This window comes from Mustelus asterias, chromosome 1, assembly GCF_964213995.1.
Source record: "Mustelus asterias chromosome 1, sMusAst1.hap1.1, whole genome shotgun sequence".
NCBI classification, from domain to species: Eukaryota; Metazoa; Chordata; class Chondrichthyes; order Carcharhiniformes; family Triakidae; genus Mustelus; species Mustelus asterias.
Genome location: NC_135801.1, coordinates 89,164,837 through 89,184,224, shown reverse-complemented (window position 1 = coordinate 89,184,224; position 19,388 = coordinate 89,164,837). Strand labels below are relative to the sequence as shown.

Sequence of the window (19,388 nt, the reverse complement as noted above, 5' to 3'; positions counted from 1 at the left end):
GCGACTGGGTTGACTTTGTTGCATAAAAACAATTTTTGAGGTTACCTCCAAAACATCATAAATAGCTTCATCGAAGACATTGATGAATACCTCATCCGTAACAGATTGCAGACTCGCGGTGCAGTAATTGCCATTTGGGGCTCTGAAATCACAAATCAAATAAACCAGGCATTATTACAGCACTCTCACACACAGCATAACTCTGCAGTTATCACTATTTAATTCCACCGTAGCGTGCTTTAAATCATAGAATAAAAATCAGACAACATTAAAGGATGCCATTCTGCCCATGGTTCTTGTGTCAATTTTGAAAGGACCAACCAATCCTGCCTTTTCACTTCAAATTTTGCCTTTTGAAGCATATTTTTAATTTTTATTTATTGGTGTCACAAGTAGCCTTCCATTAACGCTGCAATGAAGTTACTGTGAAAATCCCCTAGGCACCACACCCCAGCAGCTGTTCGGGTACACTGAGGGAGAATTTAGCATGGCCGATGCACCTAACCAGCATGTCTTTCGGACTGTGGAGGAAACCGGAGCACCCGGAGGGAACCCATGCAGATACGGGGAGAATGTGCAGACTCTGCACAGACAGTGACTCAAGCTGGGAATCGAACCAGGTCTCTGGCGCTGTGAGGCAGCAGTACTAACCACTGTGTGACCACATATATCCACTGAACCAAACAAACATTGTTTAGTTAACTCCTGAAGTGAGGCCTTCACAGAATGTTAAAGTGGTTCATATGTGATACAGGGAAAATAACAAGGGAAACTAAAACATATCTAACTGAAACATGGGCCTGAATTTTATGCTCCCACCAGACAGGTTCTGAGGCAGAGTGTGGGGGAAGCATAGAATTGCAGACGGGATTCCCTCCGGAATTTGACGGCCCCTTATTTCCCGCTCTGGGACCTATCTTGAGTGCGGTATCAGAGCTGAGGCTGGAGCAGAGCACTGTAGCACCTGTTCTGCCCACTGCAGCGCTGTGCATCGATGGGCTGGAGAGCTGTCAGCCAATCAGCTTGGCCGTGAGCTCTCCAAAGCTGCACTTCCTTCCAAAGGTGGATGGAAATCCTGCCTCCTGCCAATCAATGCTCAATTGAGTGTGAAATGGCAGTGGGCTTGTCGAAGTTGGCAGGGACAGGTTATGCATCAACTCTCAGGATGGCGAGTGTTGAAAACTCAGGCCATGGTAACCATTTGATGACCAGCTTCACCGGATATATTGGCCAGAATTCTCTATCAACTTGCCCGCCACGGATGAGGTTCGTAGAATGGAAACGTCCGCTGGCATTGGGCGGGATTTTACGATCTTGCCCGAGCAAGGTTGTAAAATCCCGCCCATTGTTCACAGCTCTAAAATGGAAAAAAAAAATCCATGTCATAGAACACTGATCTACGGATGACAAATAGTGTGATATGTTGTCACACATTTCATACTGGTGATATACTTTGTGACAATGCTTTTTTAATCGGATAAAAGATTGGCAGAGCAGAAAAACATAAAATTAAAGTTAAAAATGTTTGAAAAGAGAAGGAATCATATTAATTATGAGACTATTCATCGTGGACTGGATAAAACTATTTGACACACCTTAGAATTAGTGGGAATTATAATGTTTTGCACAGATGTATGCAATCATTTCTAAACCTCACACATCACGAGGCTATTCATTAAATACAAATAAAAATACACATATAATCACCTTGAATTTTCCAAAACAACTGAATGGCAGTATGTTGAAACTTGCACGCAACAAAGTTAAATTTCACAAAATACAAGGTTGCAGAGGCTAGCTTTCAGATACAGCAGGTAACAGCACATATTTCTTTCACAAAATAACATTTCACCATCTTAAAAACATCATCCACTGTAGGAAAACATTTAATAGAAAAAAATCTAAAAGGAGAGATTTTAGTGTTCAACTTTCCTTCAAGTTTTTGATAATATTGTGTTTAGTATGCTCTATAATATAGGGTCAACGTTATACTAATTCCTGGTGTGAGAGTAACTTTGACAAATATTTAATAATACTTCCTGTATTGGCTTGCACGAATCAAAAAGAAATAGAACAACTGAGACTGTGGACAGGACTTTTGTTCCCAGGCTTGTACAAAAGTGCTGGAAATCTTAAAATAAAAACAGCAAATGATGGCAATACTTAGCACCTCTGGCAGCATCTGTTGAACAAGAGTAATGTTTCAGTTCAATGAGCCTTCACCAGAACTCTTTGGATCCTGACTACACCATCGGGAACCCACAAATGCCGGTGGTGGAACCCAGAGGGAGATTTTGGAGGGCGTGAAATCCTGTGCAATTAAACACAGCTGATGGGCTCCCCATTGGAAGGCCAATAGATGGGTGCCCAGCATTGGAAAATAGTAGCCATCCGTAGCTCCACCATCAGCGGCTGCCAATATAGTGCAGCATTTCCAATACTTAGAAATGCAAAATGGCCACAGCTGCCAGACCATTGAGGAGGGAAATCCCTCCACCGGATGACCTGAGGCTACAGCTTTGGCTTCTGTCAGTTGTAGCTTGTGGGTGGGGCAGGGGTGGGTAGTTACATAAAAGGAGGCTGGGAGGCCACCACTGTTCATCAGCTGCAGCTTTGGCCTCAGCAGGGAACTTGCATGTCATCTGCAAAATTCCAGACAGCTTCTGATCAGTGCCCTCAATGAGCAATTTGATTGGCCTCATTGACTATCCCTTGTTGCCATTTCCTACCCCTTCCCAATTCAACCTCACTCAAAATAGTCCAGCAGCAAAAGAGACCATTGTGGTAGATGAGCAGTCCAGCTGATATTGATAGACTGTTGACAATTACAGTTCCATATCTCCACGAAAAGCCAGCTCAGGGAGTCAAGAATTTCTTTAAAGCTATTGGTAGCCCAAAGCTTAAAATGTAGAATTATGCACAGAACTAAAGACAATCTTATAAAAAAAAGAAAGTCCTTTGGTCTGAACCTTCCCAACATTGAAAATATTGGGAAGATGGGATCATTTTAGCCGTGCCCCATCAGGCAAAATCGCATGGGAGGTAGTTAGACTGCCTCTGCATCTGTGGTCCAATTAGAGACAGCAGGCTGGTTCCAGAGTGCCGCCCACTGCTAGAGTGACCAGCAGCCTTCACTGTCTCACCAGTGAGAAAGTCGCTGAGGCCCAGGCCAGCAGGGGCTACAGGAACCCAATGTAGCTTCCATCTTCAACAAGTGGGCGAATGACATTGCATCTGTCCTGCCTCTCAGTGGCCCCAGTTTCCAGGAGATCCTGGTCAGTCTCTGCCCCAGTAATGTATCAACCTTTCCTTATTTTGCAGGCCCACAGTTACAATCCTTCAAATCGTTTGCAGCTTCGACCTTCCACAATGCAGTTGCCTCTTTTATGTTGCTGGGTTGCAGACATATTAGAAACTTGAACAACCTGAAAAATTGCCTTATGCTGTGAAAATGCCCCTCAATTAATCCCTTAAATATCTTAATTGCCTTCCCTTCATTGATGCATAAGCTGTGGGCATCGTACCCAGCCTACACCTGGAAACAATGTGAGGATGCAAGAACATGCAGCGAACATGATGAATTTTTTTCCAAATTTACCTGCATACTTCCCCCCCACCTTTCAGTCTGAATTTTCCTGGTCGGAGGCTCCATGCCACATTGTTTGGGTTGCAGGCAGAAGGGTCACAAGCACAGCCCAAACAATTCCTCCAGAGAGGTTCCCTTCCTATCAGAGGTATCCTCCACCCTACTTCCACTTTGCCCTTCATAATTCTTGATTTGGAGCCATGCTTCCAAATTCACCTCCTTATTGAGGTGCCCTCTTAATCCCCGACTGGCCTTAGGAGTGCCCACCTCCCCTGGCGTGGCTGCCAAGAGTCATGAGCTGTCGACTATCTGGTTGAACTAGCAGCATCGTAACCCACCTGCCACTCTTCATAAAATGGTGAAGGAGGAACTGGCTATTTAAAAGGCCATCTGCCAGAGACTGTGGCAGGCTTGGGTTCAGGACAACACACTTGGTCCTGAAGTCGAGGTTCCGAAGTTTGGGAGGGAAACACAGACCTAAAAGTTGCGAATGTTGGTAGCCTGCAAGGATGAGATCAAAGGGATTAAAGGATCTCCTTCATCCACATCAATCATTTTTTAAAAATTACCTGAATGGAAGTTCCAGTTCTTCATTCCAGTTAGGGTTTGTACCTTCTGCAGTAGCGGTATGACGGATTGTACGTTGGAATGAAACTTCCACAAAAGGACGCACCAAGGTCTTTGATGAAAAAAAAGAATTTCCCAATGTTAGATCATTTATCCTTGACACGGGCCTGTAACTTCCTCAGAATGGCAACTTGCAGCAGATTGTCACTCTGGATGGATTCACCCCTGTTGGAATTGCAAAGTCCTTGTCTCACCCAACGTTCCTCACTGGATGAAATGTGGGCTCAGCTAGTGTCCCTCATCAGGCTGGGTGAGACAGGAAAGAAAGGAAGGTGGGGGTTGTCTGGGATGGGGGGTTGGATCAAGTTGGCCCAGGAGGGTAGGGGTGTCAAACCAGGGGGATGGGGTGGTGGGGGGAGGAGTTGGGTCAAATTGGGAGGGAGGGGTTGGTCGGGCTGGACCAGACTGGGAGGGGGAGTCAGGTTGGTCAGCTCAGGTGGGTGTATGGGATCTGCTGGGGGTTGTGTCTATGTGAGGTTTCCCGTGCAATACTTGGTCTGGACTCTAAGTAGTTACTCTGGAGTTACAAATGATTTTTTCCTTCTAACTCTTTCATATTAACTATTAGGGTAAAACTCTCAGAACCATTCAAAGTTAATGATTTAAATCGCTTCTGTTGGAATGTTCCCAGCCCAGAGCAATTGGTTAACCCTTACCTGGGTGGGGTTCCCATGCACCTGCAGCCCTCATCCTCCGGGGTAGCAATGGTCAGGAATTTGGATGCTGCTGTTGAATGAGTCTTGGTGAGTTGTAGTAGTGCATCGTGTAGATGGTACACACTGCTGCCACTGTGCATCTCTGATGGAGGGAGTGAATGTTTAAGGTGGTGGAAGGGATACCAATCAAGTGGCTGCATTGTTCTAGATGGTATCTGTTGTTGGAGACGCACTCATCCAGGTAAGTGGAAGGTATTCCATCACCCTGCTGCCTTGTGCCTTGTAGATGGTGGACAGGCTTTGAGGAGTCAGGAAATGTGTTATTTGCCATAGAATTCTCAGCCTTGGACCTGCTTGTGTAACCACAGTATTTATATGGCTAGTCCAGTTCAGTTTTTGGTCAATGGTTACCCTCTGGATGTCTCTGATAGTATCTAAACTAGGCAGTGGTAAGCAGGTGTCACTTGATGGCACTTTACTGATGGTTGGGAGGAAGATGGTGGGACAGTCAGTGGCCTAGTTAGATTTATCCTCTTTTTTTGTGGATTGGATATACAGGGTATCTGCAAAATCTCCCATGTTGTCAGGTAGCTGCAGGTCTTCCCCTGCATTAGAACAGTTAGGGCAGCAGCTAGCTTTGGTACAGTTAATTATTGCACAAACATCACTATGTCCAGTGTACTCTTAATGCCATGTTATAATGAATTGAATTGGATGGATACTGGCACTTATTTTGATTCTTTCTTGATGTGTGGGTGTTGCTGGAAAGGTTAGCATTAGCTGCCCATCTCTATTTGCCCTTGGCAAGGTGGTGGTAATTGCCTTCTTAAGCTGCTGCTGCTGTGGATTAGGTAGATTCAAAGTGCTGTTAAGGAGGGAGTTCCAAGATATTGATCTATAAAATGGTAGAAACCTCTTCAAATTAAATATTGCAAAGACCAAAGCCATTGGTCCTCGCTACAAACTCTGTTCCCCAGCTACCAATTCCATTGCCTTCCCAGATCAGAGTCTGAGGCTGAAACAGACTGTTTACAAACTTGGCATTCTGTCTGGCCTTGAGCTAAACTACCAACCCAAAATCCTCTCCATCATCAAAACCCCCAGCTTCCACCTCAATAATATTGCCCATCTTGGCCCTTGCATCAGACCACCTATAGCCAAAATCCTCTTCATGCTTTTCTGCCTCCAGTTCAAACTATTCCAATGCTCTCCTGGCTGTCCACCTACTTATCACCCTCTGTAAACATCAGCTCACCCAAATCTTTGATGCTTGTACATTAGCTTGCACCTCAAGTTCTGCCATTCATATGCTGGATCACAGACCCATTCACTGTACTTCACTGGTGAGCTGAGGCTCCACATCCCCCTACTGGCAAGAATCACATGGCAGCTCCTGAGATGCACAAAGTACCGTAAATTCGCATTACTTATCTTGCTGAAAAAAACTGGCAAGAAAATAGATCTTTTTGAAAAAATTTCACCTCACGTCTTTAATGTTATAGCTTTTAACATTCATTCCTTCCACCATTGACGCACAGTGGCAGCAGTGTGTACCATCTACAAGATGCACGACAGCAACTCACCAAGGTTCCTTAGGCAGCACCTTTCAAACCCTATGATCTTTACCACAAGTACAGTAGATGCATGGGAACACCAGCACCATTTGCACGTTCCCTTCCATGTCACAAACCATCTCAACTTGAAATTACATCACTGATGCTGGGTCAAAATCCTGGAATTCCCTTCCTAATAGCACTTTGGGTGTACCTACATGACATGGACTGCAGTGGTTCAAGAAGGCAGCTCATCACTGCCGTCTCAAGGGAAATAAATGCTCACGTGCCTGGGAGCACCCACACCAGTGAAAGAAAAAATAAAACAAACAAGCTTTTGGTTACTTGATGCAATATCAAATTTTGTCTGATATGGAGTGAGATTCTCTGGCCTCCCAGCCGTGTTTTCCACCAGCGGGAGGTGGTGTGTTTGCCAGCGGCAGGATTCACTGGTCCTGCTGCTGTTGATGGGAATTCCCATTGATGTCACTCCACTCCAGCAGGAAACCCGTGGGTGGGGTGCACTGCCGGCGGGACCGGAGAATCCCACCGGAGTGAACAGCCGGAGAATTCCAGCCATCATCTTTGAAGTGCCTTGGCACATTTTGCTACATCAAATGAAAGCAAATTATATCATATAATCCCTACAGTGCAGAAAAGGCCATTCAGCCCATCGAGTATGCACCAGCTCTCTGGCAGAGTAATTTACCCAGGCCCTCTCCCCCACCCTAAGCCCATAGCCCCACACATTTCCCATGGCTAATCCCCCTAACCTCCACATCTTGGGACACTGAGGGGCAATTCAGCATGGCTAATCCACCCAACTTCCCTTTGGACTGTGGGAGGAGCACCCGGAGGAAACTCCAAGGACATGGTGAGAGTGTGCAAACTCCACTCAGACAGTCATCCAAAGCTGGAATTGAACCCAGATCCCAGGAGTTGTGAGGCAGCAGTGCTAACCATTGTGTCACCATGCCACTCATAAATCACTGATGCTTGGTTACCGAGCACCATTTTCAATTGGTGCAGTAAGGCTATTGAGCTTTTCTTAGGTTAATCTGCTTTTGGTGTTTATCTAGTCCTGTGGTCCTATATTTTTTTCTCCACACCCCTCACTTGTTCCGTGTGCCTAATTTCTTTCATGTCTCCCCGCAGCACTAGCACAACCATAAACTAAACACAACTCTCTATTCCCCCTTCATTTTCCTTTGAGCTTCCGAATTGTTCCATACCTGGTTCGTAAACCACTCGTGGCTTTGAGTTGGGCTCTGAGGTACCTGTGAGGTTGGAAACGTTTCATTAATGGATCTAGCAGATCTAGAAGTCAGTGGCTGTTTGCTGGAGAAAAAGAAACAACGAAAAACAATACAAGCATTTCTTCGATTTGTTTCTATTAAGTCAGCCTGAAAAAAGAAGAACAGGTGTACAACCCGTGTAATAAAGTCTAGATTTAAAGTCAAATTGATCAAAGGTTAGTAAATTTTACAGAATAAGCCTTTTTACCATGAGAAAATTTACAAGCACGAATATAGCAGCAGGCTATTAATAATTTCAAAGTAAAGGAAAAAAAATCAACACAAATAGTTTACTTTTAAAGAACAAATTACCTCGGAATCTTTTCACCGAAGTTGGCTGGATTTTTCTGACCGTTCATGCCAGTGGGATTTTCCCATCCCGCTGCAGTGAACAGAGATTTGGCTTGTCGCCAAATTCTCCATTTTCGCTGCAGCGGGAGCATGGCGTGAGCGGGCGGTAAGATCACACCTGCTAACTATTCCCACCAACAGTTACAAAGCAAAATTTATAATCTCATAGGTTTACAGAAGACCTCGCAGTGACCCTGGTTTCTCCTACCTTCCAATGGATTTCCGAATTGGAATATCATAGGCTCGGATAATGTTGACCAAAAGGTTAATGTCTCCATCAGAAAGATTCTGGCTAGTCACTTTTTTTCGTTCTTTTCTTCGTGGTCTAAGTGGTCTCCTTGGTTCAGCCAGTTTGAACAGGCTGATGCCTAGCATGCTATTGGGCAGAAAATATTAATTCTATTTAGCAAGTGTTCTCTATTTCTCAACACTTAAAAAAAAGTCTGTCTGGAATTAATTTTGGCAATTGTGAAATGGCAAATAAGAATTGTAAAATTCATGACATTAAAAACTTTTAATGTTAAAATGGCAAATATCAAACATAAATCATCTTAATGCTAAACTTGGAAAGGAAATGAAGAGAATAATGCAACATACCATGAATCAGCAGAACTGCACAGAAGATGGAAGAATAAAGAGACACCAAGATATATGAAAAGAAGTCAATAATAAAGCAGCAACAAATATAATACCTCAAAATAATAATGCTTTTGATAATGAAATGTAAGACGTTTAAATTGGTTTTAAGAGAGAAATATTAGAAAGAAAATGGAAAAGAAAATGTACTCCTGAGCTACATTTTAGATTTTACTTTGACATTTTTCTCAATAAAGTATTAAGCTGCAAGACAACTCCCATATGCATTTCCTTAATGTCTATGTCTCAGAATCATATGCTAAGCATCCAGCATCTGGCAATGTAGTGGCTCAAGTAGTCTAAAAGAAATCCTTAATACCACTACCTAGAAACATAGTAAACCTTTGTCAGAAGTTAGGCTCATAGTTTAGGCTATAAACATTGGTAAATGTTTATGGAAAATAATAAGCAAGCAGTAACGATAGACGATACAGAAGATTCCAATAGTTCACAGAGTTTTAGCTTCCTTAATGCAAAGATAAGTGACATGCATCACTAATACTAGACCATGGATTATTGCTTGTTGCATATCTCGCATGTGGGATTTCATTAGACTCCTCCTATTTCAGTATCCTTCGGAGGAGCTATCAAACTGGGGAGAGGGTTTCAATAGGTGGTGGAATTGGGAGGAGTCAGGGTGGGGTCGGAGGTGTCAGGAATTCAGAGGTCAGGGGTTGGTCAGACCTTGGAGGGACGGGTCAGTAGTTGTGGGGGGGTTCACTTGAGAACTGGGTCTGTGAATGATGTGTGCGGAGAGTCCTACGCAGGTGGGGGGAGATCGCATGGGTGTGGGAATCAGGATCATGTGGCCGGAGTATGGTGGTTAGTTTGCAGTTGGAGTAATCTCCTGGGCGGGGGGTGGGGTGGACGGGGTAGTAACTATTAGCACAGCCCTGGCAGAACCATCCTAAGTTAATGATTTAAATTGCTTTGTCAGATGGTTCTCAGTGCAGCGCAATAGCTCAGAGGAAGTCAGTGCTTCTGCACAATTGCTGTTCAAATGCTTAACTAAAAAGTTCTCAGAGGAATTCCCCAGAATATTTTTGGGGTATCCCTCAAAATCCAACACTGGGGAGCCAGGTGGTTACGGGCCAATGTTGGTAGCTATGTGACTCACTGGAGATTTCAAAGCAATAAGGCTGTGTTTCCCGATTGTTCCTGTGGTGATGATGCAAATATCACCCAATTCACCAGCTTGATAATTTCGTACGCAACTACCAGGAATGATTTCAAAAGGAACTATTCAAAAAATCAAATTCCCAAAATGGCAACTGGTGGTATTCAAATTCAATGCGTAAATCTGGAATTTAAAACTTGTCTCAGAAATGGTGACCATGAAACTATCAATTTTTGTAAAAACCCATCTGGTTCACTACTGTCCTTCAGAGGAGGAACTCTGCCATCCTTACTCACTCTGGCCTACAGGTGACTTCATATCCACAGCAATGTGGTTTACTCTTAACTGGCCTCGAAATGGGTTAGCAAGCCATTCAGCTCAAGGACCAATTAGGGTTGGACAATAAATATTGGCCTAGTCAGCGGCATCCACATCCCACGATGGAAAAAGTAAAAGCAAAATAGAAAAGAACAAATCAAATGTCTGCCAGATTGCCATTTCATCTTTGCTGTAAATGTTAGACTGGTCAGCCTTTGCATGTTAGAATGAGAAAGGCCAGTTTATCCAAGAAGTGGATTTTGAAAGTTTGCTGCTGAAAGTTTGCATGTTCAATTAACGGAGGGACTGCCACACGAATTGTGATTGTACATTTATGATTAGCGTCAGAATCATCATGTACTAGCTCGAATGGAATAATGAGCAAACATGGATCACTGGCTACTGGAAATGTTTCTTAGTAGGAAGAGCAGAATCCAGGGTTGAGCGTATGTATGCTTGCTGAAGCATGTTTAACTTTGAAGAAAATTCTAAAATGCTTTTTCAATTGTAACATTTCTTGACATCGTCATCATTGTCCTGAGGCCAAAACAAAATTGCCGGTTAGAGGAAGCTTCCTTCCGGAAGTGTGACGGCAAGATGCTGCCAAAGAAAACGGAGGGCTTGTCTACTGGGTTGCAAAAGATCACAAAAGAACAGAAAATTATTCATAAGGACTGCTAATTGTTGGCAAGATTAAAGCTCCCAGCAAACAATTGTTCTAGTTATCTTCCCTGTTCCTGAATGCACAATGATTGGCACCTTAAGGTAAATGAAGGGTAAATGAAAGAGAAATCCTGGCCTTTGAATTCTCAGTTCCAAGAAAAGGTTTAATCCATCAATAGCAGAGAATAAAACATGTTCAGAACAATACATCACACAATACTAACCTTATGCTGGGAACTGCTTCCTCAACAACCACATCTGACAAGATGTGATGATGCTTTGACAGCAAGAATCGACTTACTACAGAATCCCGAACCTAAGAAGGTGAAACAAAATATCCATTATTGTCTCCTGCTTGGGTATTTCACGGAATTTCAGTTCCGTGATTACTCCTTATGCAAATCCTAAACACAAGCCTGCTTCCACAGCGCAGTTTCACAAAATTTAAAATGCAAAATCGTGTAAAATCCATAAATAATAAATAAAAGCTTAACATTAATTTAGCACCTTTAATGTAGTAAAATGTCACAAGGTCCTCCACAGGAATGGCATTCTGACCAAAAATGACACCAAGCTGGTTTTTTTCCACAAACTCCATTTTATCCCCCATGGTGTTTTCAGCCATTGATGGCATTATGGGAGATCAGGACAATCCCCTCACAAATATTCGGCCAAAGTTTCTTCCTCAACAGCCACGATGGTGAAGCATCCCATGTTCCATTCACCCTATTGGTGGGATTTTCTGGCCATTCACGTTGGCAGGATCTTACGGTCCTGCCAATGGCGCACCCCCACTCTGGGTTTTGTGGCGATGAGAGGTGCGATCAATGGGAAACCCCCTTGACAACAGCAGGACCAGAAGAACCTGCCACTGGCGAGCTGCCCTCCACCGCTGTAGAACATGCTATGGAGGGCGAGGAAAATCCCAACCACTGTTTACCAAAAAGTTCTTCCGACTTCCCTCTTAATTCATCTGCTGATACTCTGCCATCTATTTACTTCACACTGTTTCCATGGAAACAATTTGTGCCTTTGTAAAATCTTTTGAAAGTCTCTACAAGATCCTCCTTAGTTATCCCCATTTCAATGAAAAGGCCCCATTTTTTAACTACAACTTCTCATTTCTTATGGCATTCTAGTGAACCTTTGCAGTAAATTTTCCATGACTCTAATATTGTGCAATATTTGGATACACAGAATTACATGCAATACCTTCACATCAGTCCAATCAATGTCTGTTCAAATTCCATTACACTTCCTTGGTTTGATATTCCGTGTCCCCCTAGGTGCAAAATCCAGAACCTCATTTATTTTTTTATGGTCTATTTCATTTGCACTGAATCGTATACAAGTACCTGATATCTAGTTTTCTGCAAATCGGTGCATTCTGTGCTACAAATTATTAGTCCCAGCAAGCTGCAATATTATTCTTCGCATGTCTATATCCAAATAATTAATCTGCTTTCTGTCCACAAGCCATCAAGCTCCATTTTCCTATCATTATTGGGCCCTTTATTAAGCCATGCTGATGGGCTTTGGGCAGAATTCCTCGTTTCTGAGACTAAGTGGGCGGTGGGTGGCCCAGGCAGCACTTCTCACGCTGGCCAGATTGGCGGGATCCTGTGCCAAATTCTGCTCTTAGAACTCCATTAATTATACACAGGTGTTCCCCTCTGACCTCCTGACAGAACAGAACATTACAGCGCAGTACAGGCCCTTCGGCCCTCGATGTTGCGCCGATCAGTGAAACCAATCTAAAGCCCAGCTAACCTACACTATTCCAATATCATCCATATGTTTTTCCAATGACCATTTAAATGCCCTTAATGTTGGCGAGTCCACTACTGCTGCAGGCAGGGCATTCCACGCCCTTACTACTCTCTGAGTGACGAACCTACCTCTGACATCTGTCCTATATCTATCACCCCTCAATTTAAAGCTATGTCCCCTCGTGCTAGCTATCACCATCCAAGGAAAAAGGCTTTCACTATCCACCCTATCTAATCCTCTGATCATCTTATATGCCTCTACTAAGTCACCTCTTAACCTTCTTCTCTCTAACAAAAACAACCTCAAGTCCCTCAGCCTTTCCACATAAGACCTTCCCACCATACCAGGCAACATCCTGGTAAATCTCCTCTGCACCCTTTCCAATGCTTCTACATCCTCACTATAATGCGGCGACCAGAACTGCACGCAATACTCCAAGTGCGGCCGCACCAGAGTTTTGTACAGCTGCAACATGACCTCCTGGCTCCGAAACTCAATCCCTCTACCAATAAAAGCTAACACTCCGTACGCCTTCTTAACAATCCTATCAACCTGGGTGCCAACTTTCAGGGATCTATGCACATGGACACCGAGATCTCTCTGTTCATCCACACTACCAAGTATCTTACCATTAGCCCAGTACTCTGTAATCCTGTTACTCCTTCCAAATTGAATCACCTCACACTTTTCCGCTTCGAACTCCATTTGCCACCTCTAAGCCCAGCTCTGCAGCTTATCTATGTCCCTCTGTAACCTGCAACAACCTTCCGCACTATCCACAACTCCAATGACTTTAGTGTCATCTGCAAAGTTACTAACCCATCCTTCTACGCCCTCATCCAGGTCATTTATAAAAATGACAAACAGCAGTGGCCCCAGAACAGATCCTTGCGGTACACCACTAGTAACTGAACTCCAGGATGAACATTTCCCATCAACCACCACCCTCTGTCTTCTTACAGCTAGCCAATTCCTGATCCAAACCACTAAATCACCTTCAATCCCATGCCTCCGTACCTTCTGCAATAGCTTACCGTGGGGAACCTTATCAAACGCTTTACTGAAATCCATACACACCACATCAACTGCTTTACCCTCATCCACCTCTTTGGTCATCTTCTCAAAGAACTCAGTAAGGTTTGTGAGGCACGACCTACCCTTCACAAAAACGTGTTGACTATCCCTAATCAAATTATTCCTTTCTAGATTATTATAAATCCTATCTCTTATAATCCTTTCCAAAGCTTTGCCCACAACAGAAGTAAGGCTCACTGGTCTATAATTACCAGGTTTGTCTCTACTCCCCTTCTTGAACAAGGGGACAACATTTGCTGATTTGTCCACCCGCCGTCAGCTTTCAGGTTCAAAGGTCCCTACCTAGTTTAAACACCTAGTCCAACACACTCATATCACTTTCTCCAGCCCACCTGTCTTCACCAATGTAGGGTGTCAGCGACCCAGAGGGAAAGGGCTAGCAGCCTCAAGCAGCAGGCTGTTCCTCTATTCAACCACCCTCTCCCCGGGTCAATCACCTGAGAGGAGCCCATGCTCAACCTGGACCGCATCTGGAGTCTTCGTGCATCCTCTTCCAGTAAACGATGTGGTGTCCCTTTGACCCCTTGTTTGTGAGCTTTTCATGCAGCGTGTCAGGATTCAGCTTCCCTCCTCTCAGTCTTCCCTCTGCCTTCCATTATTCGTCTTCTTCATCCACTTTCTTGCCCCTCTGTCTGCCTTCACGAGTCCTCATCCTCACCCAACCCCCCCCGCGCCCCCCCCCCACGCTTGCACAGCCATCCTTCCATATTGCCCCCCTGGTCTTCATCAGCAATCCTCCGCCCCCTCCCCCACACCCCAGCCTCACACTATGTTCCACATCTGGTCGAACCTTGGACCTTTGTTGCAGTGGATGTATGGGTCCCGCAGCACAGTGCAGTCTAGATAGACACTGACTGGTGTGTGAGCTGGGGGCAAAGGAGACCCTTATACTCCTCAACCTCAGGTGAGTCCTGATCCAAGATGCTAACGCAGGAGGATCCAGGAGTCCAGCAGCACGGTGCTGTCCGTGAAGACCATGGAGATGGAGGGCAGGAACTGATCTATCCTGGCAGAGTAGTGTACAGTGCATCAGGAGTAGCACTGCACCATGGCAGAAAGTTGTTACATTCACCCCGAAGTATCTTGTGATTTGAGAGCCTTCTTGTGCACGCCACTCTTTAGCAATCGGGTTTTAGACCAATGCGATTTCTCATCACCGTGACACAAGATGGGGAGTCCTGATGGGACACTGGTGGGCAGGTGTTCTAATGAACATGCATGAGATGCAAATTAATGCGGTTGCCGCTAACGCCAACAGCCAGCAGAAAGACTGGCTTACCATTGGGAGAACTGTAATGTTCACACCAGCGAGTTGCCAACATTTTCCCTTCCACTGGATTCTCCACTCCTGCCCACCAACAACCCCACTGCGGGTGAGATGGAAGAATTCCACCCTATGATTTAACAACACCTTTCCCAGAGTTAAATAATTTCATTTGGTCTGATGGCTCCTAGACATGCCAAAACCAAAGCAAAACTTACAAACTTACATTTCTTGACTGAACATTTCTGAACAATGTGTAAATGGTTAACATTTGACTCAACAAAATCTTTGGCAGAAGTTCCACGCCCAAAGATATTTGGATAATTATAGTTGATGTTACATCATCCTTACTCCAGTATTCTGTGATGCACACTAACCAGGTCTGCAGAATTTTTTTAAGCTTAGTTCCATTTTTTTTTTGGTTCTTCCATATTTTCCTCTTCTAGTTCTGCACACTATCTTTTAAAACGGAGCCAAAATATTTAAACATTTCTGCCAAACTCTCTTAATAAAGTAAAAATTACCTCCCTAAGTAGTCCTGCCCTTTCAATTACTACCTCTTTAATCTATGTTATTAGAAGACTACAAGTTGCATCTATGATGATTTGCCAGTGCTTCCTTTGGTCTTCCAAAGTTCTCTTTTGACTTCCTTTTATTATATTTAGATTTGTGATTGCTTTCTTTTGTGACATAACAGATAATGTCCCAGAGACCACCACCACCACCATTCCTGGGTATATCCTGTCCGACCAGCAGGACAGACCCAGCAGAGGTGGTATACCAGTCGGGAGAAAGTATACAGTCGGGAGAAAATTGCCTTGGGAAGTCTTCAGCATCAACTCTGGACTCCATGAAGTCTCATGTCACCAGATCAAACATGAGCAAGGAAACCTCTTGCTGATTATTATGTACCGTCCCTCTCAGCTGATGGATAAGTACTCCTCCATTTTGAGCATCATTTGGAGGAAGCACTGAGGGTGGGAAGGTGCAGAATTTATCTTTGGATGGGGGACTTCAATGTCCATCACCCAACAATGGCTCAGTAGTACCACCACAGACCACTGGAGGAAGAGGCTTTACAAATATCCCCATCCTCAATGTTAGCGGAGCCCTGCACATCAGTGCAAAACTAAGGCTGACGCACTGGCAACCATCTTGGCCAATGTATAGTTTTATGTTTAATTTAATGTTTAATTTAATGTTTTGTATTTGGATGTTAAGATGAAACTTGGTTTTAGTTTCATTTGGAGACTTTTGTGAGCTGGGTTCCAGGAACTCTGGGGCCCTGTTTACATATGAAGATTTAATAAAGTTGTATAAATCTTGAAGTGAAGAGTTGGGTGACCAAGGGATTAGTCTTTTCAGTGTAGCTAAAAAAAAACATGAAGTAGAGATAGCTGTGCAGTTGCCTAGCGACAGAGCTCCAGAGACGCACGGAGAGACAGAGAAACATAGAAGGACAGTTTGTGTGCGCATACTAGTGAGTGCAGGCAGAAGTTCTAATCTTCCTAATAAGAAATCCTACAAGCTTGCAGGGGCACTGAGTTTAAGAAACTCATGTGTTTGCTCTGAAGTTGAAATAACAATGAGGTTACATTGTGTTTTTTTGAGTGGCTCGGAGAGAAATACCAGCTGAAGAACAGCATATAGTAAATGCTCAGCATTCAGCTAGAAGAAAAAAAGATTGAAACTGAGTTAATCCAAGCAAGGAGCTTTGATATTGAGGCAGTTGTAAATCTGCTCTGGGGCTTAGTGTGTGTAAGGGTTGCTGGGGTAAAAGCAATAGAGAGTTTGAATCATTTTCCGGTATCTGTATTGAAAGCTTTCCAACCTTTTTGTCTGTATAATATAGTTCATTTTTTCTTGAATAAATGTTTTCCTGCTTTGTGTTAACAGTATACTGGCAGATTCTTGTGCATGTGTTTAGTAACTGACCTCCAATGGTGTCTAAAAAAAACAGCAAGTTAGCCACATTTCAGTCTGGGATCTGACGTGTCCGGTATTATCAGCTGGGATAATAACACTGCTTCAAACATAAATTACATCTATCTTATTCATGCACTTGTTAAATAAATAATATTGTTAAATATATTTCACTTTTCAATCTAATACTTCTTCCAAGTCAATGACAATTTCTTTCCTCCATGAGCTAATATGCAGTTCAATACCTTCATCTTTGACTTCACTTTTTTTATTTATGACCACTGAGAGTTGACTCCATACTTACTTTTGTGATCTTCAACCAAGCAAAGTATCTTGTTTTTGAAGATGTACTTTCATATATGAAGAATCAATTCATTTGCTTGGAAGAGAAAACTAAAGTGTCTGTAATTGCTTTTGTCTGCTTTGTCATCCTTGTTCAATATGGGCACCACATTGGCCTGGCCTATTTTCAATTATAGCAGCGTCTCATCAGTGTCCATTGATCGCTTCATACTGATGGTCAAAATCTTACCAGTCTCCTCCCAGCCTTCTCAACACGCTGGAACAAATACCATCTATCCCTGAAGACTGATGTATTGAGTCACTTTAGCCTTTTTAAGTATTCCAACTCATTTATATCAAAGCCACAGATTCTGAATATTCATTACATTAGTCCATTTACATCTTTGATGGTTCTCACCCCACCTTTACCTGCTCTTTTACTGTTGTGGAACTGAAAGAATGTTCTTTATCTTTAACTCATTTGCATTTCTTTTCTAGAATATGCATGCAATGAAAAACAAACTGAAAAGGAAACCCTTTTGTAAAATGTACCTGTCACATTAAAACAGGCAAAAATCACTTAGCCATAGGTTTGACGGCCAGAAACTGCAATGTTTTAACAGCATGATGTTTTTCACTGAAACTTTAAATATTTGATTGTAATGCTAAATCCAGAATTGGCTGATAGTGTTATTAGATCATAGTGTTATTGTTAGTGTTAGCTGATAGTGTTATTAGGTCATCTCTGGTACGTTGCCGGTGCCACGTGATAGCGAGTTGAGGAACAGGGAGAGTGCAGTTAAACATGTGGTTGCAGGGATGGTGTAGGAGGGAGGGTTTCAGATACGTGGATAATTGGAACACATTCTGGGGAAGATGGGACCTGTACAAACAGGACGGGGTGCACCTGAACCAGAGGGGCACCAATATCCTAGGAGGGAAATTTGATACGGCTCTTCAGGGGGGTTTAAACTAATTTGTCAGGGGAGTGGGAAAAGGAGTTGTAGTCCAGAAGTCAGTGAGGGTGGTGAGGTATTGGGGAAGGTATCAGGGTCAAGAGTGGGTACCGGTAGACAGGAAGGTGGGTTGAAGTGTGTCTACTTCAATGCAAGGAGCATCCGGAACAAGGTAGATGAACTTGGGGCGTGGATTGGTACTTGGGACTACGATGTTGTGGCCATTACGGAGACGTGGGTAGAACAAGGACAGGAATGGTTGTTGGACGTTCCGGGGTATAGATGTTTCAGTAAGTGTAGGGAAGCTGGTAAAAGAGGTGGAGGAGTAGCATTGTTAATCAAGGATAGTTTAACGGCTGCGGAAAGGCACTTCGAGGGGGATCTGCACACTGAGGTAATATGGGCTGAGGTTAGAAATAGGAAAGGAGCGGTCACATTGTTAGGAGTTTACTATAGGCCCCCAAATAGTAATAGAGATGTGGAGGAAGAAATTGCTAAGCAGATTATGGATATGTGTGGGGGTCACAGGGTAGTTGTTATGGGGGACTTTAACTTTCCAAATATTGATTGGAACCTTTGTAGGTCAAATAGTTCGGATGGGGCAGTTTTTGTGCAGTGTGTGCAGGAGGGTTTCCTGACACAATATGTGGATAGGCCGGCAAGAGGTGAGGCCACATTGGATTTGGTACTGGGAAATGAACTGGGCCAAGTGTTAGATTTGGTTGTGGGAGAGCACTTTGGAGATAGTGACCACAATTCGGTGTCTTTTGTTATTGCAATGGAGAGGGATAGGGCCGTACGGCAGGGCAAGGTTTACAATTGGGGGAGAGGTAATTATGATGCGATTAGGCAAGAATTAGGGGGCATAAGTTGGGAACAGAAACTGTCAGGGAAAGGAACTAATGAAAAGTGGAACTTTTTCAAGGAACAAATACTGGATGTCCTTGATAGGTATGTCCCTGTCAGGCAGGGACGAAATGGCCGAGTGAGGGAACCATGGTTCACAAAAGAGGTGGAATGTCTTGTGAAAAGGAAGAGGGAAGCTTATGTAGGGATGAGGAAACAAGGTTCAGATGGCTCAATTCAGGGTTACAAGTTAGCAAGGAACGAGCTGAAAAAGGGGCTTAGGAGAGCTAGGAGGGGACATGAGAAGTCCTTGGCGGGTCGGATCAAGGAAAACCCCAAAGCTTTTTATTCTTATGTGAGGAATAAAAGAATGACCAGGGTGAGGTTAGGGCCGGTCAAGGACAGTAGTGGGAACTTGTGTATGGAGTCAGTAGAGATAGGCGAGGTGAT

The 19,388-nt window shown here is 43.7% G+C and overlaps 1 protein-coding gene across 1 annotated transcript in view; it reads right to left on the bottom strand.

Moving 5' to 3' along the window:
- The window catches only part of cc2d2a (coiled-coil and C2 domain containing 2A), a 165,566-nt gene that overhangs the window by 26,423 nt on the left and 119,755 nt on the right, over positions 1-19,388 (bottom strand). The window contains exons 25-29 of the mRNA XM_078215007.1: positions 11,027-11,118; positions 8,277-8,444; positions 7,655-7,760; positions 4,156-4,265; positions 46-142 (exon numbers count right to left, since the gene is read on the bottom strand). Coding sequence (XP_078071133.1) covers positions 46-142; positions 4,156-4,265; positions 7,655-7,760; positions 8,277-8,444; positions 11,027-11,118 — 573 coding nt within the window. The remainder of the gene's footprint in view (positions 1-45; positions 143-4,155; positions 4,266-7,654; positions 7,761-8,276; positions 8,445-11,026; positions 11,119-19,388) is intronic.